This window comes from Heloderma suspectum, chromosome 11, assembly GCF_057233095.1.
Source record: "Heloderma suspectum isolate Gila_16-S chromosome 11, 16-S_ref, whole genome shotgun sequence".
NCBI lineage: Eukaryota > Metazoa > Chordata > Lepidosauria > Squamata > Helodermatidae > Heloderma > Heloderma suspectum.
In genome coordinates, this window is record NC_139468.1 from 39,888,755 (window position 1) to 39,912,766 (window position 24,012).

General features: G+C 46.3%; 1 protein-coding gene and 1 non-coding gene across 2 annotated transcripts in view; one reads left to right on the forward strand and one right to left on the reverse strand.

Moving 5' to 3' along the window:
• Window positions 1-15,932: 15,932 nt before the first annotated feature.
• On the reverse strand, window positions 15,933-16,004 carry TRNAQ-CUG (transfer RNA glutamine (anticodon CUG)). The gene has a single exon. It is a non-coding gene; the product is annotated as a tRNA-Gln (tRNA).
• A 1,648-nt stretch (window positions 16,005-17,652) lies between these two features.
• RAB11A (RAB11A, member RAS oncogene family) overlaps window positions 17,653-24,012 on the forward strand; it is a 28,105-nt gene continuing 21,745 nt past the window's right edge. Inside the window, exon 1 of the mRNA XM_084817483.1 lies at window positions 17,653-17,772. Coding sequence (XP_084673609.1) covers window positions 17,730-17,772 — 43 coding nt within the window. The 5' untranslated portion in view covers window positions 17,653-17,729. The remainder of the gene's footprint in view (window positions 17,773-24,012) is intronic.

Genomic DNA, 24,012 nt, shown 5'->3' on the forward strand with positions numbered 1-24,012 from the left:
TTGTGGCTTCTCCCCCCGCCCCTGTGCATGCAATTTGCAATTTGCTGCAGCATGGATTGCTGTGTTGTCTAAACCCTGCGTGTGGTGCGGTGGGGATAGCTTCGTACCCGCCCTATGACCCCTACTGGACATTGTGGGTCTTAGGGTGGGTATGAAGCCACACCGTGCGCAGGGTTCAGATGAAATAGTAATCTGCGCCGCAGTGCGGGTAATTATGCAAATTACAGTCGTGTGGCAGGGGCAGTGGGAAGAAGCCACAATAGCTTCTTTTACCCTTGTGATCATCCGAACCCGGACAGTGTAAGGCAGCTGTGTATGTTCCTGTCATTGAGGGATTTTGAGGAGGGTTGATAGCTGTTAGGGCAGTTCGCACGATGGCAGCATGGTTAATAAGCCACGGTTGCTTGTTAACCACTCTGCGTATGCCTGTCGTGTGTCGGGGGGATTCGCATAATTACCTTTGGCTGCACAGCTTGTTGTGTCATGTGAACCAAGCCACCCAGAACCATACAACAGTCCATGGGTTCTGGGTGTCTTGTTACCCATGGAAGCAAGCCACCCAGTCCGTAGTTGCATGACACAGCAAGCTGCCAAGGGTAATTATGCTAATCCCCCCCAACACACGACAGGCACACATGCAAACACAGTCATTGTATTGTGTTCAATTTATGGATAGTTCCTGGGCACTATGTTAGCCTTTGACCTTGATTTCTTTTCCACAAGCATGATGTTTTTATATAATATTTGTTAAATGTGTTGAGTGCATTTTATCCAGTAGGTGTGTGCGTGTGTGGGGGGTAAGTATTCATTGCCATTTATATTTCAGAATGTGTGTGTAAATAATGTTACTTACCCTCCACTTCCCCAAAAGGTTAGAAGTTCCAGGGTTGGACTTGGAGTTGGTTTTCCTTGGAGAATTAGGACACAACCTATGCATGTTTAGACAGAAAAAGTACTACAGCATTTTCAAGCCAGCATGGGGAAAGTGTTTATGTAATATTTAAGTTTATTTACAAATATACAGAATGAGCATAGGTGGAGGCAAACAGCACAAAATTTGTACAAACAGAATATCCACTGTTCCCACATCAGACCTCCATAGAGAAGTGTCTCTGATGTGTTTCGCTTACAGCTCCCACTCACTCTGTTTTTCAGTCTTATTCCAAACTGCAGTTTTTCTGTCTCACTGCCCCCAAAGCTGGCTTCTGTTGTTTTACAGGCATGCATGTATCCCCCACACACATACACCTTACATTATCGTTAGCTGAGGGGGCAGGAAAGTATTCTCTTCCTCCCAAGAGATCTCCCATTGCAGTGATTCCAGAGTGGTCTCTGAACCATTCCCTAAAAATCCTGGATCATTAACAAGCAATTTGCCTGGCAAAGGATATAGATCTCATAGAATCATAGGGTTGGAAGGGGCCTACAAGACCATTGAGTCCAACCCCTTGCTCCATGCAGGAAGCCTGATTCCCAGGAGGTCTCCCATCCAAGTAAGTACTAACCAGGGCTGACCCTTCTTAGCTTCTGAGATCAGGCGCATCCAGCCCTTTGCTCGCCTGATGCCTGGCCAGGTCAGCATGCCTGGCATTCATAGCAATAGATTATTATAATATACACTGTGATTGATTGTAACTTCCATTGTGCTCTGTTTGTTTCACCTGCTTGAATTTCTGCCTGTCATGCAGCTGTTAAAGTCTGCCAGTCTGACAGAGGGAAAAGGGGCATCCTTATTAGATTGAAAAAGTCCCCTGAATTTACCAATGAGTTTTATGATTTGAGAGTGGATTCAAAGCTGGATCTCCCATGTCTAAAACTCAGGGCCAAATCAGAGGTGACATTAATTGCAGTTAATTAATGCAATTAATTTGCATGTTTTCTATTATGTAAATAGAAGCCCCCACCCCCAGCCTTAGGATGGGGTGGGAGTTTAACTCTTGGTCCTGACAAAAAATCCCTCCTCCAAATGCAAATCATCCCTCCCTTGAAATGCAAATACCACCAGAGGTATTCTCACCTATTCACACACATACACCAGGTATTCTCACCTATTCACACACACACACACACACACACACACCAGGATTGTGGCAGAAAAAGATGGAGATAAATGTTCCCCATGTCTCCCTCCCCACTTGCCTAGGACTGCTTATGTCTGCAGAAGGGCATTAAAGAGGTAAACAAACGTCCAGTACAGGAATCCAGTGCTACAAGGCAGGATCCTTTTGGCTGCATCCAAAGCTGCTGAGCTTTGAATAATTGATATGAAAGAAATACAGTTCCTTTCAAATGGCTTTAAACCATGAAAAGTGGTAAATAATAGCTTTGTCAAACTTTTGTCTCACTTGTTTTGGTCAAGGAAACGAAATTGCAGTAAGAGACCAATTTTTTTAAAATATATTTTTATTTATTTTATCTTTATAAATGAAATAAACAATACCAAAATTACCAACAACCTAATCAATACTACAATTTCCCAACAATACAATATTCTGATGAGGACACTACAATAACAAAGAGAGAAGGAAAAAGAAAGAAAAAGGAAAAGGGAGGAGGAAAGGAAGTGAAGTGAAGAAAAAAGATTATTTCCCCTTCACTCCCCCTCTCCCTCCCCTTTAAAGAATTAAGTTTAAACTCCAATACTCCCCGGCCTCTGATGCCATTCTATTTTAAAAACTATATCTATAACCTTAACAATCTTACAGTTTAATAAACAACCTTACATTTCAATATCATATCATCAATTTTATATCAAAGAAACAGGTCTACAATTCATTCCCAGAAGCCTATATTAATAATAATAATAATAATAAATATATGTAGTGTTATATAATAATAAAAATTAATATAAACCTTCAACAATCAGTAATATATTTTATACTAGATATATATTTTATACTAGATATATATTTTATACTAGATATATCTATTTTGAAATAAAAATATAAAGAAAAGCAAGAAAAAATGAAAGATGAAAGAGAATAAACGAATATATGTATAATCATTTATCTTCAGAGCTAGCCTGGATCATGTAGACTACACACAAACAGTTAACAAAGCTTGTTTAAAGATTCCAGTTCATGGGGTTGTAACAGAAATCTCACGTGTTTTTACGTTCAGCCATGCCTCCGCCATTTCATGATTTAGAAACTTCTTCTTCTGACCTTCAGACACAATACAAAGTGTAGCAGGATATTTTAAGTAATATTGTAAGTTCATTTGTTTTACCATATGTTTTGCTTTGATAAATTGCCTTCTTTTATTCGCCACCTCTTTGATGTAGTCTGGAAATAACATAACTTTATCTTGTTTCCAGGAAAGGCTTCCACCCTCTCTTGCCAAACGCAGGATATAATTCTTTGTGGAGACTTTTGCAAATTGGACTATGATTGTGTAGTCAGTCCCTTTAGCATTTGGCACACAAAATGCCTGCTCAGTATCAAGTAAATAATCAGATGGGATAGGGAGTATCTCATGCAAAAGTTTATCCACAAAAATAGGCAATTTTACATCATTAGATTTTTAATCCCAATAATACGTACATTGGATCTCCTTGTGAAGGTCTCCAGTTGAGAAATTCCATCAGAGGCATTTTTAAAACAAATGTGTGTCTTAGTTTCATTTCCTGCCACTCGGTCTTCTAGCTCATTCATTTTCGTCTCCATTTTTTGCCACGATGCATTAATTACATCTACAGCTCCTTGCAAGGTGGTGGTGGAATTTTGGATTAAATCCAACCTTTTGGCTTGCTCTGTAAATTGCAAAGATAAAATCTTTATCAGAGTAAATAATTCCCCTATATCTTCTGTTCTTGAAACTTCTGACACAGGGGGTGCGGGGGGAGTTGATGTGAGAGACCAATCTTCAGGCCTTTACTTACCTTTCACTGGCTAAGAAAAAAATAATAGGTGCTGGATATCCCATAATGTTCCTAAGGAAAGACCCTTTCCCCCCTCCCTCCCTCTCTCTCCAACCACAAGAGAGAAGTGGTGGGTAACTTCACAGAGTTCCACAGAGTGAAGGGCTTTTAAAAATCAGTCTTCAGAATGAGGCTAATATAACATCTGTCTCCAAGAGTCCACATTATCCTAAACACTGACCCTTTCTAGCCTGCATATTGCATCTAAACACCTGGGAAGAGAACCAAAGCTCTGGAACAATCTGTCATCAGAACTGCCACCATGGAACAGCATAATTCTCACTGGTTCTTCATGATCCCTGAACTAATTTTTGTTTGGAGGGGGACAGATGTGTACCTGTCTCAGGTGAGACGTCCTACGATACTGAATTGCATCCAGCCACATGCTCTAACTATGCTGTCAAAGAACCAAGAATTCACCCTCAGGAATGTTGTTTGTTCCATCTTCTTTACAGAGTTTCAAAGCATTTGCCTGGAGGAAAAAACACACAAAACTGATATAATTTAAAACTCTGTTGTTATGATATGTTCTTCTGATCATGTCTACCTCTTACTCTTTTTCTTGCATGTATTACTATCATGACATCAGCACTGGAGAAACTACAACAGTGTATGGTGATCTGCTGTTGACATAGTGAAGAAGAATTCCGGTATCTACTTCCTCGTGTGCTGTTCTGAGTTCTTGTATTTAGATGGAATGACTCAACATGCTTCTCATTTCAGAACCCACCAGCTCCAATGTCTAACCCGAGTTGATTGGGAGGATCTGTTTTATTAAGGTTGCAAGTAGGGATGTATGGACTGTGTAAAATCCTCCCTGTCTGTGTTTCGCAGATTGTCAGGTGCCTTTTGTTCCGTCATCCACCCACAGGCAGATATGAATTTTTTTTTCATCATGCAGAAAAATACGTAAATAATTACGTACATATTTATGTAAATATTTACATAATTTACCTTAGTACGTAACATTTAGCGTATTGTCCCCCATTCCATTCACTGTTTCCTCAGCAGAAACTTGCGTATTTTCTTACGAATTTATATGCGTGAATTTTTGAAAAGTAAAAAATAATAATAAAGTCCATGGACTTTGCGCAGCCTGTGGGGGTCGCTCTGCAGTGGATTCTGCAGGTCAGATTCTTAGAAATCTGAGCTCATTTTAGTCCGTCTCGAATTTCTCCAGCATCCCTAGTTGCAAGTAATTACATAGTTCTGCTCTCCACCATTCTTCTCATTCTGTTGCCTGATGTAATTGATAATGTAATGACTCCTGAAGACTGCATCAGTGGAAATGGAGGTTGTAGCTCTATACGTAATAGGCTGGATGAAGACATCTGCCAAATCTCTGAAGGCTGCTATTCCATGTGGTTTACAAATTGCATATATAAATTCCTGAAACAATAGTTTCCAGGATCCATAACAAATAGGGTTAAGGGTGAATTCTGATAATCAATTTATGTCCTAGAATTTATTTATTTCTATTACTTTTATATACCCTCCAATAGCTGAAGCTTTCTCAGCAGTTCACATAATAGAGGTTAAAACCATCACACACCCACACACACACACGTGTGTGTGCATGCGTGTGCGTGCACGTGTATAAACACACACAGAACACAGAACAAAGCATAATGTAAAACTATTAACAAAACAACGATAGAATAAAGCTAAAGTAAAACCCACGGCAGAGAACAATAGCAGTGCAAAGATTTAATAAGCACTAACATTTTTTTGTTAATTAAGGATTAAAAAGCCTGGAGCAATATCAAAAAGAACACAACAAAGGCACCAGGTGAGCCTCTCAGAGCATTCCACAACTGGGACACAACCACTGAAAAGGCCACAAAATAGCACAAAAGCCACTAGACCTAACTGCCTGAAATTGGGCAGGTTCATTCAGCTCCATGGGGGCTATCAAATTTTATGTATTTATCATACAAACGAAAAAAGTTATGGCCGTTTCTGTTTTCCAGTGCAAGTCAATGGGAAAATGTAAAAACATTGCAATTAGGACACCTCAAAAGATCCACAGCCTGTGCTCAGGTGGACCACTTCTTAACAACGCCCCTGCTCCTGTGTCTTCAACACTAGCTTGTTTGCTAGACATAGTTCATGTCACCACGGGCAACTATTTCTGGGAATTCAGACTTTACATTTATTTATTTGTTACATTTATATCCCACCTTTCTTCCAAGGAGCCCAAGGTGGCGTACATGATCCTCCTCCTCTCCATTTTATCCTCACAACAACCCTGTGAAGTAGGTTAGGCTGAGAGTCAGTGACCAGCTTCGCATGATCATTGCAGCCCACTGTAGTTTATTTAAACCATGGTTAATCCACCGTAACCGCACATAGCCCTAAAACAGCCCATGGTTTATGTGAAGGTTATTTAACCCTCGCATAAGCCACCCTCTCTGGATTTTCACAACACGATAAGCCACAGTGACCACCTGATGCAGCTTGAATATTCAAAAGGGCCATTGGTATGCACTGCAACCACAGTGGATTGCAGTGAACTGGGATGGGTGGGCACTAGGGCTGGAGCCCCAAATCTTTGCTTTGGGCTCCTGGATCTCCAGGAGGCTATCTGCCGCACCATCCTTCCTTCCGTCATCTTCCAATCGCATTCTTCCTCCCCCAAATCTTGTGAGACAGAGTTCTCACAAGAATTCAGGGGGCGAGTTCTCATGGGATTTGGAGGCCAAGTTCTGGGTCTGCAGCTGGATTTGGGCTCACCTGAGGAGCAGGGGCTCTGGCAGGCCTGCAATACCTGCCACGGAATCACCAAGTGTTTCAGTAGGGGGGGGGGGAATGAAGAGAGGCCATGTCTGCCCAACCCCACAATTAGACCATTGATGAACTGTGTAATTCTATACACGTATACTCAAAAGTAAGGCCCGGTGAGTTCAATGGGGCTTGCTCACAGATAAGTGTGTATAGGATTGCACTGTAAAATGCCTTTAAGATACAACCCTCTGCAGGTTTAGACAGTTTTTTTTTTCTTTTTCTGTCTAAATCTGCAAATGATTGCACCCTCAATCAGGTTGCAGCTCTTCTATGTGTATGTGAGAACATTTATTTTTCCCAGAGGCACAGCTGTGTTGTTTATTATGAATTTATGTAACCATCCAACAGAATAAAATGACTATGGATATAAGGGTTCTTGTTGGTTTTTTCTTTTTCCTGGTGAAAAAATTATAGTTAGGTTTTTGCTTTATGCAGCAAAAAGGATGGAAAACAGTACCCGAGAAGTTTTTGTTTTATTAAGACCCACTGCATCTAAATTATTATGGAAAAATATTATGGTTTACAGTTACACACAAATAGACCCCTTCCTCTAGATTAATTAGTCTGGTACAAGTGTCCTCTTAGTGTGCTCTTATCAGAGAACAGCTGTTCAAATCCAGGTAAACAACAGATTGAAAAGGTGGGAAACTACCTTAAAAAAAAAAAAAACCAAACAAAACTGCTCCTTAATTTCCCTGGGTTTGGGCGCAAACAAGAGGGAAAAAGCTGCAATCCTATACCTATGTATGTATGGGGGAGGGGGACTGGCTAGCTAGATGGGATATTTCATCCAGTGCATTGTCTTATCCTGTTCTGTGGGATCAGTTTCAGTTTTTGGAGCCTAAGGATGTGGACAGAACGCTTGCATCAAACCCCCCACATGATCTCTCGACCCTTGGCTGTGAGGCTTATTCGAGGTAGCTGAGGGGGGCTGACCAGATGGATCACTGGAGTGGTGAACACATCACTGCGTGATGGGCTGGTTCCCATTGCCTTGAAGGAGACAGTGGTACAACCACTCCAGAAAAAACCCTCCCTTGATCCAGAGATCTGTGCTAACTATCATCCGGCCACAAACACCCCATTCCTGAATAAGCTGCTCAAGAGAGTGGTGGCATCTCAGCTGCAGGTGCTCTTGAATTAAACTAATTATCTGGATCCATTTCAGTCTGGATTCAGGCCCAGTTTTAGGATGGAATCAGCCTTGGTTGCCCTGATGGATGACCTTCTTTGGCAGAGACCGGAGGGAGTGTGACCTTGTTACCTCTTGATTTCTCAGTGGCTTTTGTTACCATTGACTACAATATCCTCCTGGAGTGCCTCCATGAGTTGCAAGTGGGAGGCACTGTTCTACAGTGGTTCGATTTGTACTTGGGGGGTCGGTTCCAGAGAATAGCATTGGGTGACTGCACCTCAGCTCCATGGCAGCTGAACTGTGGGGTGCCACAGGGCACCATCCTGTCCCCAATGTTATTTAGTATCTATATGAAGCTGTTGGGAGCGGTCATCAGGAGACTTGGGGCAAGGTATCACCAGTATGCTGACGACACCCAGTTCTATTTCTCTGTGGCCTCTGAATCGGGACAGGCCGTGCAGTTATGGCTTGGATGAGGGCAAATAAACTGAAGCTGAATCCCGATAAGACAGAGACCCTATAGGCTGGCAGTTCTCAGGTCCAGGAATTGGGCTGTTTGCCTGTTCTGGATGGGGTTGCACTCCCTCTGAAGGAGCAGGTCCATCGTTTGGCGGTGTTCCTGGATCAATGTTTTTCACTGGAGGCCCAACTTTGGTTGGTATGCCAACTATGCCCATTCCTGGATAGGGACAGCCTAGCCATGGTGATCCATGCACTGGTAACCTCACTATTAGACTTCTGCAATGTGCTCTGTGTGGGGCTGCCCTTGTGTGTGGTTCTGTTACAAAAATTGTGTTCTATCCCTGGTAGACTCATCCAATTTGTTTACCAAGAATGAGAGGAGGCAGAGATCTGGTCCAACACAATTTCATTCTGCAGAATAAGGCAATCTTTGGGGCCAGTGCACCACAGAGACAGCAATCAAGTAGTGTGATCCAGAAGCTTATATACATAAAGTCTTTGGGGGCTGTCTTACGCTTGCGCTCTATTGATCTCTTTGTCTAGCTGAGAAGGAGACAGGAAACAGGCAACGCCTTTCACATACTCAGGCATGTGCAGAGAGATAGTCACATACTCTTGCATGCTACATTCTTGACATTCCTCAGTCTCTGATAAGGCACTGTGTCTTTGTTAGCATGGCAGTTTCATACAGAGGTAGAACACACACACAAATCTAACTACGCCGAACAGCTTAAGCTAAGCTAAACATATTAAAGCTGAAATTTCTATAACAGTTCAGAAGCTGTATCTAGTGCAGAATGCAGCAGCGAGGGTGCTCACTGGAACACCCCGCTATGCTCACTTCACAACAGTGTTAAAAGAACTGCACTGGCTGCCTATTTGTTACCAAGCCATGTACAAGGCTATGTTATTGTCATACAAAGCCCTAAACAGGACCAGGATATCTAGCAGGCCACCCTTCCTTATATATACCCAGCTGACCTCTAAGATTGTCAGAGGAGGCCTTGCTGGTCATTCCAAAATTAACGGAATGTAACCACTCAATACTTCAGTGGCAGGCCTACTCAGTAGCTGCGCCCCGCCCTTTGGAACACCCTCCCCCGTGCAGTTTGGAAAGCCAAAAATGTGGCCTCCTTCAAATGTCTTCTGAGTCTTATAGGCCCCTTCCAATCCTACTATTCTATGATGAAAACCACTTGTTCGCACAGGCTTTCCCCAGGTCGTACTTAAATTAACCATGCTGCTCCAGGTTGCTGCTCCTTATATTGTACTATTTTATTGTAGTTGGAATTATTGTTATTTATTTATTTATTTAACAATATTTATATACCTCTCCACATCAAAAGATTTTGGAGCAGTGAACAACAAAGATAAAAGAATAAAAGACTGTGTTAAAACAAAACATTTTAAAAGAAACAAATTCTGAATTTAATAAACTGCAGCTGGTTACTCAAGGAAGGCCTCTTGAAATAACAATGTCTTCAGGAGGCGCCAAAAGCAACACTACGTTGGTGCCTGCCTGACCTCTGAAGGGAGTTCCACAGGAAGGGGGCCACCACACTAAAGGCTCTTCTCTGGGTAGACTCCAGCCGGGCCAGAGGACACTCTCTCATGTATCCTGGTCCCAAGTTGTTTAGGGCTTTGTACACTAGTACTAATACCTTAAACCTGGCCTGGTAGCGAGTAGGCAGCCAATGCCATTCCCTCAGCAAAGGAGTTACATGCTGAAAAGGGGCTGCTCCTGACAACAGCCTGAGCTGCCTCATTCTGCATTAGCTCTAGCTTCCAGACCAGCCTCAAGGGCAGCCCAACATAGAGCACATTGCAGTAATCCAGTCTTGAGGTTATTGTGCCACCGTGGCCAAGCTATCCCTGCCCAGGAGAGGCCATAGCTAGCAAACCAGCTAAAGCTGGCAAAAGGCACTCCAAGCCACTGCAGCCAGTTGGGCCTCCAGTGACAATGATGGATCTAGGAGTACTCCCAGGCTATGAACCTGATCTTTCAGAGGCAGCACAACCCCATCCAGAACAGGCAGTGAGCCTATCTCCGGGGGGAACCACTCACTCACAGGGCTTCTGTCTTGCCAGGATTCAGCTTCAATTTACTGGCCCTCATCAAACCCATTACTGAGTCTAGGCACTGATCCAGGATTTGCACAGCCTCTCCTGATTCAGATGTCACAGGGAGACAGAGCTGCGTGTCATCAGCATACTGATGGCACTCAGCTCCAGATCCCTTCATGACTGCTCCCAGCGGCTTCATATAGATGTTAAACAACATTGGGGACAAGATGGCGCCCTGAGGCACCCTGCAGCTCAATTGCCAAGGGGCTGAGGAATGGTCACCCAATATCACCCTCTGAAATGGACCCTGCAGGTAAGACCGGAACCACTGTAACACAGTGCCTCCAGTGCTTTTCCCACGGAGTTGATCCAGGGGGACACCATGGTCGATGGTATCAAAAGCCAATGAGAGATGGAGCAGAATTAACAGGGCTGCACTCCCCCTGTCCCTCTCTCAATAAAGGCCATCCATCAGGGCGACCAAGGCTGGTTCAGTTCCGTAACCAGATCGAAACCCAGACTGGAGTGGGTCTAGATAATCAGCATCCTCCAAGAGTGCCTGCAGTTGCTCCGCCACGGCCCTCTCAGGTACCCTCCCCAGGAAAGGGGTATTTGCGACTGGGCAGTAGTTGTCTGATACTGTTGGGTCCAGCGTGGGCTTCTTCAGGAGTGGCCACACTACTGCCTCCTTACAGGCAGTTTTTAACGTTGTGTTTTGGATATTGTATTTTAAATATGATTTTAATATTTTTATGTGAACCGCTTAGGGATTATATTTTGCAGTATATAAATATCACAAATAAATGAAGTTACGTTTCACCTGCATTATGATGAGTGTGTGTATTCTCTTTTCATCTTTTCCTGTAAGGCAGTTTGTGAAGACAGAATTGTGGGGAGTGCTGGCTAGATGTTATATTTATGGGTCATAGTTCCATTTATTACATTCAAACAGTTCTACTATTTTTAATTTAGGCTTCAATCTCATGCACACTTACCAGGAGGTAATTCCACTGTAATGATCTTTCTTTCTTTCTTTTTGGGCTGGGGGCAATGTTGGATTTTATAACGGAGGCTGCAAGCATATATTCACTTGCCTTGGAAGCTGTCCCATTGAACTCAGTGGGACTTGCTTCCAGGTAAGCACGTATAGATTGGCACTACTTGTGAACAAGTGTCCAATTTGCCACAGATGCCTTAAACTACAGAAGGCTAATATGGCCAAGTGAGATCACCCTGTTTTTGAGGATGGGGTTTGTGGGGATGGGGTGAATGGGGCATGATGAAGTTAAAGTAACACACTTTTAGAGCACAATCCTATGCATATTTAGACAGAACAAAGTCCTCCAACTCCCAGCATGCCCCAACCAACCATGTATTTGTTCTGGGGATATTATTGTTAACCTGTTTGGGGATATGAATGTTAACCCTTTGGAAGAAAAAGTAGTGTAGAAAGATTGAAGTTAAATTAATGTAATTCTGGTGCTTGTTCTGGGGATTAGACTGTTCGTGATAAAAAAAATAAACATATATTGCGTTTCTGGGGTATCTCTTACAAGCAAATGAACAAGACACATAAGATTATAATCCTACATGTGAATAACGCAACCACTTAGCCTAGTCCAAAATGTATAGTTCTAATGCATGTTGCACAAACAAACTGAGACATCATATAAAATATTCTGATAAGAGTTCCTGACAATGGGCATTCTAGTGAACTTGTCCCTTTGATTTCAGTGGGTTTACTCTAAGCATCGCTATGCCGTGGGATACAACTCTTCTGTCCTTAGGATCTGCCTGGGAAGCTAAGGTCGTGGGGCTTGGGGAGGCTGGCAGAGGGCTGGGAAGACTGGTGGAACAACTATTGGGAACTGGAAGGCTGGGCAGACCAGCAGGGAGCAGAGGTGGCAGCAGAGCAACAGCGGAGGGTGGAAAGAGCAGCCAATTTCAGAGGCTAGGGTGCAGGGGAAAGGAGATGTGTGTGTATGTGTGCGTGTGTGTGATGGGTACTGGGGGGCGGGCTTGTGTCTGAGAAAGAGAGATAATTGGATCCAGGGTGGAAAAGAGAGAGAGAGAGCGTGTGTACTGATCTGGGCTGAAAGAGGGAAAGAGGTGGTGGTAGGGAATTGGCTGCCATAAAGAGGGGCGGGGAGACAGAAAGAAAGAGTTTGCCATCTGTAAAATGAGTGTGCTGTTGGAGTAGAAAACTCTGGGTTCAAAGGAGTGTTTGTGTGTGTTGGAACTCAACCTTTCACTACGGTGTGCACCCAGGGAGTGTTTTTTTAAAGGCGAACATTTATTGAATACTCAGTCAAAAAGGCCATTATTTTTATTCATCAGACTAAAGAAACTAAAACTTAACTGAATTTTTTTTAATTAACAACTAAACTTTACTTACAAATACAAATTTAAAAAATGAGACACAAAATATCCCCCCCCTTTTTTGCGGCCGCTTATATAAGTCAAAGAATTTTCTAGAATAGTAGTCGGAGGGGGAGGACCAATGGTAATGCGGTGGCACGGTAGTGGGGACGCATGCCGCGAACAAACGTGGCTTCCTATACATTTCTACAGCACCTCTTTACACAACTCGGCGCTTATTGCATAATGTCACAATCCATACCTTAACACCCGGCACACCCTGTATGCATGCCTATGGGCAAGTTACTTATCTTTTAGCCTCACCAGTTTGCTTTGTGTGAATTGATTGTCGTAATTACTTTCAAAATAAGACTATTAATTGTTTAGGACAGGAACCTATGGGAAGGACTATTGCTTATTGAATAGAGCACATGAGGTGGATACAGAAGAACCTTTAATTTAAAGGAATCTCAGTTAACAAGGGTGAGAGTGGGGAGATCTTAGACAAATACCACCAGTCTGAGGGCTACTGAAACATGGTTACTCTGGATGTTTTCTGGGTAATTACATCCCTCCCATATAGTTATGTGGAACTTATAAATTTAGTTGGTTTGGCTTGCTTGGAAGTTGCTGTTCTGGGCCGTTTTGTGGAATATGGACTATTGCTGGAATGGTTACTGAAACGCAGTTTCTTTTGAAGTTTTGTAGCTTATTATATCGATCCCACCTATTCGTGTGCGACTGGTGATTTTGTTTGACTTGGCTCACCCGTAAGTTGTCATTCCAGGCCATTTTGGGGGAAATGGGACAGCTACTGAAACGTGGTTTCTGTGGATGTTTTGTAAGCCCATCTGATCATGTGTCACTGATGAATTTGGCTAATTTGGCTCACTTGGAAGTTGCAGTTCTGTCTGTTTTGCAGAATACGGATTATTGCCTGGAACGGTTACGGAAAGGTGGTTTCTCTGGATATTTTGTGGCTTATTGCATCAGTCCCTTGTAGTTATGAGCGGCTGGTGAGCTGGGTTCTGTTGGTTCACATGGAAGCTGCCGTTCCAGGCTGTTTTTCTGGAATACAGACTATTGCCTGGAACAAGTATTGGAACGTGGTTGCTGTGGACTTTTTGTAGCTTATTACATTCTAGTTATGTGTGACTGGTGAGCTGAGCTGAGTTGGCTCACATGGAAGCTGCCGTTCTGGGCCATTTTTCTTGAATATAGAACAGGTATTGGAACGTGGTTCCTGTGGGCGTTTTGTGGCCAAATGCATCCCTGCCATGCAGTTATGTGTGACTGGTGAGTCTGGTTGATTTTGCTCATTTGGAAGTGTCTGTTCCAGGCCATTCCATTCTGTTCCCGGTGTGTTCTGGGCATTTTGGGTTAACAATATAATATTGCAATGGTTTTAGTCCTAAAATATTGTTCTCAGGTGTCTCTAATACGTGTTACTATTTTTGGCATTTGTTGTTGTTTATCCAGTCAGTCGCTTCCAACTCTTCGTGACTTCATGGACCAGCCCATGCCAGAGCTTCCTGTTGGCTGTCGCCACCCCCAGCTCCCCCAAGGTCGAGTCCGTCACCTCCAGAATATCATCCATCCATCCATCTTGCCCTTGGTCAGCCCCTCTTCCTTTTGCCTTCCACTTGCCTAGCATCAGCCTCTTCTCCAGGGTATCCTGTCTTCTAATTATGTGGCCAAAGTACTTCAGTTTTGCCCTTAATGTCATTCCCTCAAGTGAGAAGTCTGGCTTGATTTCCTGGAGTATGGACTGGTTTGATCTTCTTGCAGTCCGAGGCACTCTCAGAATTTTCCTCCAGCACCACAGTTCAAAAGCATCTCTCTTCCTTCCCTCAGCCTTCCTTATGGTCCAGCTCTCACAGCCATAGGTTACTACGGGGAATACCATTGCTTTAACTATGCAGACCTTTGTTGTCAGCGTGATGTCTCTGCTCTTAACTATTTTATCAAGATTTGTCATTGCTCTCCTCCCAAGAAGTAAATGTCTTCTGATTTCCTGGCTGCAGTCAGCGTCTGCAGTCATCTTTGCGCCTAGAAAGACAAAGTCTGTCACTGCCTCCACGTTTTCTCCCTCTATTTGCCAGTTATAAATCCAGCTGGTTGCCATAATCTTGGTTTTTTTGAGGTTTAACTGCAACCCAGCTTTCGCACTTTCTTCTTTCGCCTTCGTCATAAGGTTCCTCAGCTCCTCCTTGCTTTCAGCCAAAGGGTCCATTCCAGGCTGTTCCAGAACTTTTACACTGTCCCCATTGCTATGGCCATTTGAACAGGCAATACCTTTTTGTTTGCCTGTTTGTGAATGGTGCCTGAAACCCACTGGGTATGCATCCAATCACTCTGGGTTTAATGCATTTCAGTCGCCATTGGGAAGGAACCAATGTATCTCAATGCTGTAATTCTGTTAGTATTTATTTAGAGCATTTTTACCCCACTCTTCATTGGAAAAAGGCTCCCAGAGTGGCTTACACAGGTTAATATTAAGACAGCCCCTGCCCTCAGGCTACAGTCCGAAAGACAGGACACAAAAGGAAAAGGGATTGGGAGGAAAGAGGACAAAGGAAGCAAATGCATCACTGCCCCGTGTAGGCTGGTCTCCCCCTTGCCCTGATGCTCCCCCTGGGAGGTGGGGTGCACCCTCCCGGTGGCCTTGGTACTCTGGTTGATGGATGAGGCCATCCCAGGGAACCGTGGGCTGGAGCTCTGTGTTCTTTCTAGCAGGGGTGGGGGGAGCTGCCTGCAGCTCTTCCTACTCCGACTGATGTATAGGACCAGGTTGGCTTTAGTCCATGTCCTGACCCGACATCAGTATTTCCATGGAACATTTTGGGTGCATGCAGCATAACCCTGTGCATATTTACCCTGCAGTAACTCTCACGGGGTTTAGTCTCGGATATGTGTGCGCAGAATTGCAGTCTCTAAGGGTGTGAAGGGATGAAACTGATCCACATTGTTAGTTGTAGGAAACAGCAAGAGAATATTTACCCATCCTGATTTTTATGAAAATAGGCATTACAATGAAAGCGCAACCCACAATATCTCAACACTTCCTCGCTGTTCTATGAGATCTCCACACTCATGCGAGTGCGCTCTCTTTTGTAAGTGCTTTGGTGATTCGAAAGCAAACTGTGCTCATGCGATACCTGCTTTCATTTAAGGATGTTCACTTAAAGAGCAAAAGGAGAGGAAGGGCGCAGGTTCCACCGAGATTTGAACTCGGATCGCTGGATTCAGAGTCCAGAGTGCTAACCATTACACCATGGAACCGCCTCGAGACGACGCTTCCACCGCTGCCTCTAAACCCTTGCAGGTCCCACCTCCTCGTTTGCTCGGCGCCTCCTTCCTCCGCGAGGGCCCAGCGAGGCCTGCTCTGCCGCGGGGGACGCTCGCCGGCCTTTCCCGGCCGGGGGCCGGGGACCGACTGCGTGCGCGCGCGGGCCGTTGCGAGGCCCTTCCAGCCACGGCTGGAGGAAGACCAGTTACACGCGAGGGCAGGCGGCGGGAGCTGGGCGACACGTGCACGCGCGCCCGCACGCGCACTCCCAGGGGGAAGCGCCGGCGGCAGAGGCCCACCGGGCCGTGCGCGCCTCGGCGTTCAGATCCGAGCTCGCGGCTCGGCCCGGAAGCTGCTTGCGGCGCCAGGGTTTCCAGGGCGCGGCGCGGGGTGCGGCCTGGAGCGCGCGCGGAGGGCGCTCCCCTGCCTCCGCGGGGAGGCCCCGGCACGTGCGCGGCCGCCGCCCACGGGCTCTGCGCTGAGCCGGCCGAGCAGCGGCTGCGGCGGCCGGCCGGCCGGCGGGCGGGCGGGCCGGCGGGCGGGCGGGCGGGCAGGCGGGGCCGCTCTCTCCTCGGAGACAGCCCGCTGCGTGCCTGACGCGAAGCCCGGGCGGAGGCGGAGGCGCCGTTGCTGCGGCCAGTCGTTACAGACGCCCGACACGCAGCGGAGGGGCGCTCAGACGCGCGGGTCAGGCGGGGCGCGTCCCACAGCCGGCCCTGCGGGAAGCGGCCGTGCAGCGGAACAGACGGGCCCGGGCGGGCGGGGCGGGCGGTCCACGCTCTGCACGCGCTCTCGGGCGCCCTCCCCGTCTGCTGCTCCCTTCGCGCGCTCCGGGCGGGAGCTGCAGTCAGGCCTGGGCCAATAGATAAAATACAGCTAGAGATCAGACGCAGCGATGTCGGCTGATTTGTGTCAAGAGAGGAGCCAGGCCTCGGGGACGGCGGGGGCAGGGAGCGCTCTGTACATGCTCGGAGGCATCTCCCCTTCCCTCGCGAGCCCTTCGCGCGGCTCCTTTAAGGCGGCCCATTTCGCTCCCCGGGTGCCCCGCCCTTCGCGACGCTGCATAGAGGTAAAAAAAGGCGAGAGTCGCACACTGATTTGAGTTCCGGTTTCCGTTTGTTCGCCGCCATCTGCGGGGGAAGGCCGCTCGGAGCACAGAAAGAGGGGCGAGCGCTCGAGCGATTCGCCGCCGGACTTTTCGGTAAAAAGTGAAGGCCGCCGTTGGCCATGACTCTCTACGGGCGTAGAGTGGCGCCGCTCTGTCATTCGGCAACTCTATGATGAAAACTCCACTTGCTTTTGCCTTGGAAAATCCACTCAGTTCTAGACCGGAAGCTCAGTTCCACATCGGAAGTAGGCGCTCTACCTCCCGTGCCTCTCTATGCCTTCGCGGCAGCTGCTCCCCCCGCTACTTCCCTTTCTGCTGAAGACCGGAAGTGTCGTCATAGACGTCTCTGAAGCCGCCCCACCCGCGCACAGAGAAAAGCAGTCCGAGCGGGCGGTGACCCGGAAGCGTTTCTGGAGGTCGGAACACGGCGGCCCCCGGAAGTCGCCCTTGGTCGGGAAGGAGAGAGAGAGAGAGAGGGGCCGGCTAGTGGGCGGAACCGGAGCGCGGCTGATCGTGAGGAGGAGCAGGAAGCCGGAGCAGGGAGGGGCCCGTTGGCTCTGGCTGTCGCTTCCTTGTGAGCTGAGAGGCCGGAGTAGCCGCCGCCGACATCATGGGGGGCTCCCGCGACGACGAGTACGACTACCTCTTCAAAGGTGGGCCTGAGACCTTCCCTCCCTCCTCCCCGGCGCTGGCCCCCCTCCCCTCCCCTCCAAATACCCACCCCCCCTCGACAAGAAGCCCCCCCCCCGCGCGGAGCGCGTTATTCCGTGGCTGTGATGGCCGTGAGAGCCGTGCTGGGGCGGCAGAGCTCGTCTCGCCGGGTGTCGTGAGGTACTGCGTGGGCCCGGCCGCCCGTTTCTTTGACAGCGGCCCCCCCAGCCCCCCCCCGCGCCTGGGCTCGCAGGGCGGTGTAGGCTTGTTCAGACGGCCGTGCGGCAGGGGCTGCTGCTTCTGAACGACGGCCCCGCTGGGCAGCCCCCGGTGCTTCTAAAATGGCTCGGACTAGAGAGAGCCGGGTTGAAATCCCCGCTCGGCCGCGGAGATCCCTGGGTGACCTTGGGTCAGTCATGATCGCTCAGACGCACCTACCTCACGGGGCTGTTGTGAAGATAAAAGGGAGGGGCGGGACCTTCTTGGGAGAAAGATAGGATAATAAATAGGAGTGCGCAATTTAAAAAGCCTAACAGAGCGTAGCCTGTCTGTAGGAACCAGCTCTTGAGTTCGTGCTATTGCTTGAGAACATCACAAATGCTTTGCAGGGTCAGACCAGAGACTACCTAGTCCAGCATTCCTTGCAAAACTTCTTGGCAACCAACATTCACATCTTGGTAGGCCACAAGCCGTGCAGCAGTTGATGAGGTCTGTGCAACTTGTAGCCCACCAAGACACATCCTGTTTGTTTCCTGGTAGTGACAACAAAGTAAGTGTGTGTGTGTGTGTGTGTGATATGCCTCGTAGAACACAAGGTATGGCTGACTAGAGACTGTAGTCCACCGGAAATTAGCCAGTGGTTCAGCAGTAGATTATGCGCACTCTTCTGCCCTTTCCTGCTTTAAACAGCAGCATTTATATTTGCCAAGCTGAGGTTGAGACTCTATGAAAGAATCTTGAACTGAAGGTTTTGTCCCCTCCTCTCGTTGGGAGGGCAAGAGCCTTTTCTAGACAGGGTGTGGAAAATGCCAGCTGCCCAATTAGTGAAACCAAATTGTTCAGGGGTGTGTGGGGGTAAAATCAATGGGGCATTTAACATCAAGTAAGGAATGCTGGCAGGTATGTGTTGAATATAAGAAGAACCCTGCTAGATCAGACCAAAAAGATCCCTCTAGTAGCCCTATTCTGTTTCCAACTGTGATCAGCCAGACACCAGTGCAAATTCAAGAGAGCCTGAAGGCAGCTGCCTTCCCTTGTTTATTTACAGCATGTGCTACTCAAAAGTATAATGCTATAAAGGATCTACTCAGTTGACATGGCTAATTGTAGACTAAAAGAGGAGGTATCTGCCTGAACACAACATTATTGCTGCAGTTCATTGGAGCAGAAATGTAGGAAAGAACATGGACCTAAATGACAGATTCAGCTCCTACCCCACCCCCACTCTTTCTCTGTTGGACATAAAAACAGGACTTTGCATTTTGAAACAAAACATCTTTTTTAAAAAATGGGGAAGGCAGAACTTGGGACTGCTATTGGATGCCCTCGAGGAGTGAAAGGGTGACACAGAGTGCTGAAAAAGCAGGCATTGGGAAGCAGTAGCAATGTCAGCCTTCTGCTTGTTGTAGAATCTGGCCGCCGTGTGTGTGTGTGTGTGTGTGTGTGTGTCATCCAAGCTGGTGTATTTTCTACATTTCTGCCCCAACAGTGCCTGGTATCGTGGTGACTTGGTTCTGTGAATGGGACCTCCAGTAACTATGGTAATGAATAACCCTATGGTGGTAGTTAATTTTTCTTTTTCTTTGTGAGCTGCCCATTTTACTTAATGTTGGGAGAGACTCTCCTCCTTCTGGAAGAATATTTCACGTTCTGAGATTGACTTCCCCTTGACCTCTTGGGGTTTTTGGTTTTGTCCTTGTGTGAAATTTCTTCTTTGAAATTTCTCTGTTGTCTTTTCTCTGTGGTTTTCCTCTGACTTTTTGTTCCTCCATTTCTTTTTTATTTTGTTCTTTGAAATAGAGGAAGTGGTTGGTAAAGAGGCAGGACTTTTCAACCAGAGAGCAACTTATTTAATGTATAAACCTCAGTTTCCAGTTGTTACTTAATTTGGGGGTGGGGGAATGGGAAAACTTAATGGTTAAATTTTTAAAAAATGTACAATAGGTTTGGGGTTCATTCTCCTGTAGGATAGAGCAGGTTGACTTCAGTCTGGAATGTTTGTCTCTTTAGGAGGAGGAGGAGGAGTGGTGGTGCTGTGAGTTGTTCGGTTCTTATCGGGTAAAGGAATGTAAGCCTTTATCTAGGCTGAGCTGAAGGGTGGTGGTAGCCTGCCTAGAAATGGCTGAATATGGAGAGTTAAAGGAGTTATGAACTAATTTCTGAAGAAACATTGAGTAGCAGCAGCATCACCAAAGACAAGCAAAGCTCTTTTAATCGGTGTGAAAACAAAGTTGACTGAAGAAAGCGCCGCTTTTTCCAGGTTGGCACCGACTTGTTTGGTGCTGTAGGAAATGTTATTGCAGCTCCTTGCTTCACGACTGTGCTCTCTTCTAGCAACCGGGATGTTGCATCCACTGATCTCACTTCCGGTCTGGTTGTTGTTACTGCATAACAGTTGCCAGCTCATTAGAGCAGCAGGCCCCCTCCTCTGGGATATGCATGCGGTCTTCCCAGGTTGATTATTCAGCAGAGTTTTTTTCTGATAGTGAGCAGGGTGTGTTGGGAAATGACATGTTTGGCTGCCAAGGGAACTCGTGCTTTATTATGCAAAGGAAGCGTTGCAAAAGGTTATAAATCCAGGTTTTAGAAATGCTGCACAAGCGGAAATACACTTTGAACTCTTTCCTTGACTTTAGACCCAGCTTTCTTTATGATCAGGCCTTTACATTCTTCTCAGGTGTGTCAGGTTTATATCATAAATGGCTGAGGCCTGTCTCCTGACATCTTCAGGGAGAAGGGAAGACCTCTGATTCACACTCATGAAGTGCCTCACAGTGCTCCAGTTCCCTGCCTTGCTTCCCTGCTGTCCTGGTCCAAGGACCCTCTGTAGTCCAGATAGCCTTCGCTTGCATGGGATACTTGCATTTTGAAGTTGAAACAGCCTTGTAATCATTAACGAGCATTTATACAGTACATCTTAGTGTTCAAAGCATTTCACATACATTACGTTGCACAAACCTTGCAACAATCTTGTAAGGTAGGTCAGTTTTGTTCCCATGTTGCAGGTTGGGCAGAGGGAGAGGCAGGGGCTTTCCTAAGGCCCCCTAGGGAAGTCATGGTGGAGGCTTGATGTGAGGGCTACTGTATCTGTAGCTTGATCTCTTAGCCATTACACTATACCAGCTTTCTGAGCAAATCCCTGAAGGTTACTAGTCCTCAAATATTTTTAATAATCTGCCTGCCTACACATGTCATTCAGGTAGCCAGCCACTTGAATGTCTTTTCCAGTTTATAGAAGTTTCTGTGCCTAGTTGCCGAAGGGACAATTTTTAATTGTCCTAGGGGAGTGGCTGTTTGCAAGCCTCACTTTGAATTGTCCTGCTGCTAGGAACCTGATCCTTGTGCCTAGGGAACAGCCACCTTGGTTTTTTCACTGGCAGACACCCTTCCCATGATCCCATTTTTCACACTGAGACAGCATGCAGATCATTGGTCTGCATGCCCTAATCATGGGGCCCTAATTTGGCTGATGGCTTTTTCTGTAGTTTAGCACAACATTGGCCTGCTGGAGTGTAAGACACCAATTTCAACCTAACCTAAACCTCACTTCCATATCCTTGTCCCACACCTGAGGTTCGTTCCTATTGGTATGATGTTAGCAGGACACAGTCTGCTAACTCTTCTCCAGGGCATTCTGGAAATTGGAGTGCTGTGAGGGGGTGGTGAGAAATCTCTGCTATAGCACTCTGGTTTACCATGCAGCACCGCAGTTCCCTGGTTTCTTTCTAGGGAAGCTATGGCAGAGAGATAGTATTGTCTTGGGTAAGATCTTGGAATGGTGGTCTTTCATTTGTTTTTATGACTAACGATGCAACCCTATGCATGTTTAGACAGAAAAAAGCCCTACAGCTCCCAGCATGCCCCAGCCAACAGTAAGGTAACTTTACTGGGTGACCTTCAATAGAATAGATAGGGAGTGTATCCTTGTTGATTCTGCTGGATCTCTCAGTAGCATTTAATATTATCAATTAAAGTGTTCTTCAGGGACCAGATTGAGACTTGGAGGTGCTGTACTGCAGTGGCTCTGAACCTTTCTGAAGGGTCATTGACAGAAGGTGGTGCTAGGTGGTGGCTGCTCTGTCCCATAGCCTTTAGCCTATGTGGTTCCACAGGGTTCCATCTTGTCCCTTGTGCTTTTTGGCATCTCCACAAGATCAGCCAATGATCATCAAGATCAATGGTATTCCCCGTAGTAACCTATGGCTGCGAGAGCTGGACCATAAGGAAGGTTGAGCGAAGGAAGAGAGATGCTTTTGAACTGTGGTGCTGGAGGAAAATTTTGAGAGTGCCTTGGACTGCAAGAAGATCAAACCAGTCCATACTCCAGGAAATCAAGCCAGACTGCTCACTTGAGGGAATGACATTAAGGGCAAAACTGAAGTACTTTGGCCACATAATTAGAAGACAGGATACCCTGAAGAAGATGCTGATGCTAGGGAAAGTGGAAGGCAAAAGGAAGAGGGGCCAACCAAGGGCAAGGTGGATGGATGATATTCTGGAGGTGACGGACTCGACCTTGGGGGAGCTGGGGGTGGCAACGGCTGACAGGAAGCTCTGGCATGGGCTGGTCCGTGAAGTCACGAAGAGTCGGAAGCGACTGACCGAATAAACAACAAACAAGATCAGCCAGAGGTTTAGTCTGAAGTGTCACCAGTATGCCAGTGACAGTAGGGTTGGGTTGCAACGTAACGCTAAACCATGGCTTATGTTAGTATGTGGTGTTGATTCGTGGGTCTTTGAATTGTGGGTGGTTTTTACTTGTGAACCCAGAACTATGGGTTGTTAACCATGAACAACCCACAAAGAAAACCCATGGGTTATTGTTAGGTTGTGAATTCTGGGTTGTTTAAACCATGGGTTGTAATTACTTGTGAACCCAGAACTCTGGGTTGTTTTGTCAGGCTACAGCGGCAGCAGGCAATGGTCCAAAAAACCACCTGCTCTGCATGCCAGTACTACAGTGCTGCAAAGGCATTTGGAATACAGGGAGGGCATGGGTGAACGGGACGGGAACCAAAGAACCCAGGAACTGAAAAAACAACCTACTGTTTGCTCAATCATCAGGCAACCAAATCATGAGTTAACTCTGGGTAAGGCAATAATCCATGGGTCCACCAAATAATACTAGGGAGGCAGTGCATACCCTGAACCAGTGTCTGGAGATAGTACTGAAATGGAGATGAAGATAAACAAGTTTAAGCTTAATCCAGAGAAGGTAGAAGATGCCATTAGTGGGGAGATGCAACCTGTTCTGGATGGGGTTATGCTGCCCCCTAAAGGATCAGTGTGCAGGGTTTTCCTGGAGCAGGTGTAACTCCTTGGTTGCACTGGTGACCATGAGTATCTTCTGCTTCTCCAGTTGAGACCCTATCTGGAGACAGAACCAGTTGCACTGGTTATCAGTTTGTTTCCAGGCTCAGTTTTAGGTGCTGGTTTGACTTTTAAAGCCTTAAATGTTCTTGGATCCAGTTACCTAAAGGACCATCTCTGCACAACTGATTCTGCCCAGGTTTTAAGAACTTAATCTCAGGCTTGGTCTCCTGCTGAATCAGACCCAGTAGGCTAGTGCCAGAGATGGGGCCTTCTTTGCAGTGGTAGCAAAATTAGTCTCTCTCTTTGTAGGGAAATCCTGGAAATCCCCAGCCCCAGTGCGCGTAAGTGTTTTTTGAAAATATTTTTGTTTTGGAAGGTCATTTAGTTTTAATCTGGATGTGCTGCCAAGATTTTAAAGAAGACTTTTAGCTGTGCTACATACTTACATTGCACTGATTTTTAATGTTTTTATTGCTTTTGAATTGTGTAAGCCACCTTGTAAGGAGTTATCCTGCAAGGTGGGGTATAAATAAATGCAATAATACATTTTGGAGCTGAGACATCTACTGAGGGCAATAGTTTTCTTTTGAGATGTGGTCTGACACGTCACACCAGTGCAGTCAGAAGCCTCTTAAGGAAATATTGAGCCCTGGGGGAAGGCAAAATTTAGGATATTGATTGATTGATTGCATTTATATCCCACCTTTTTT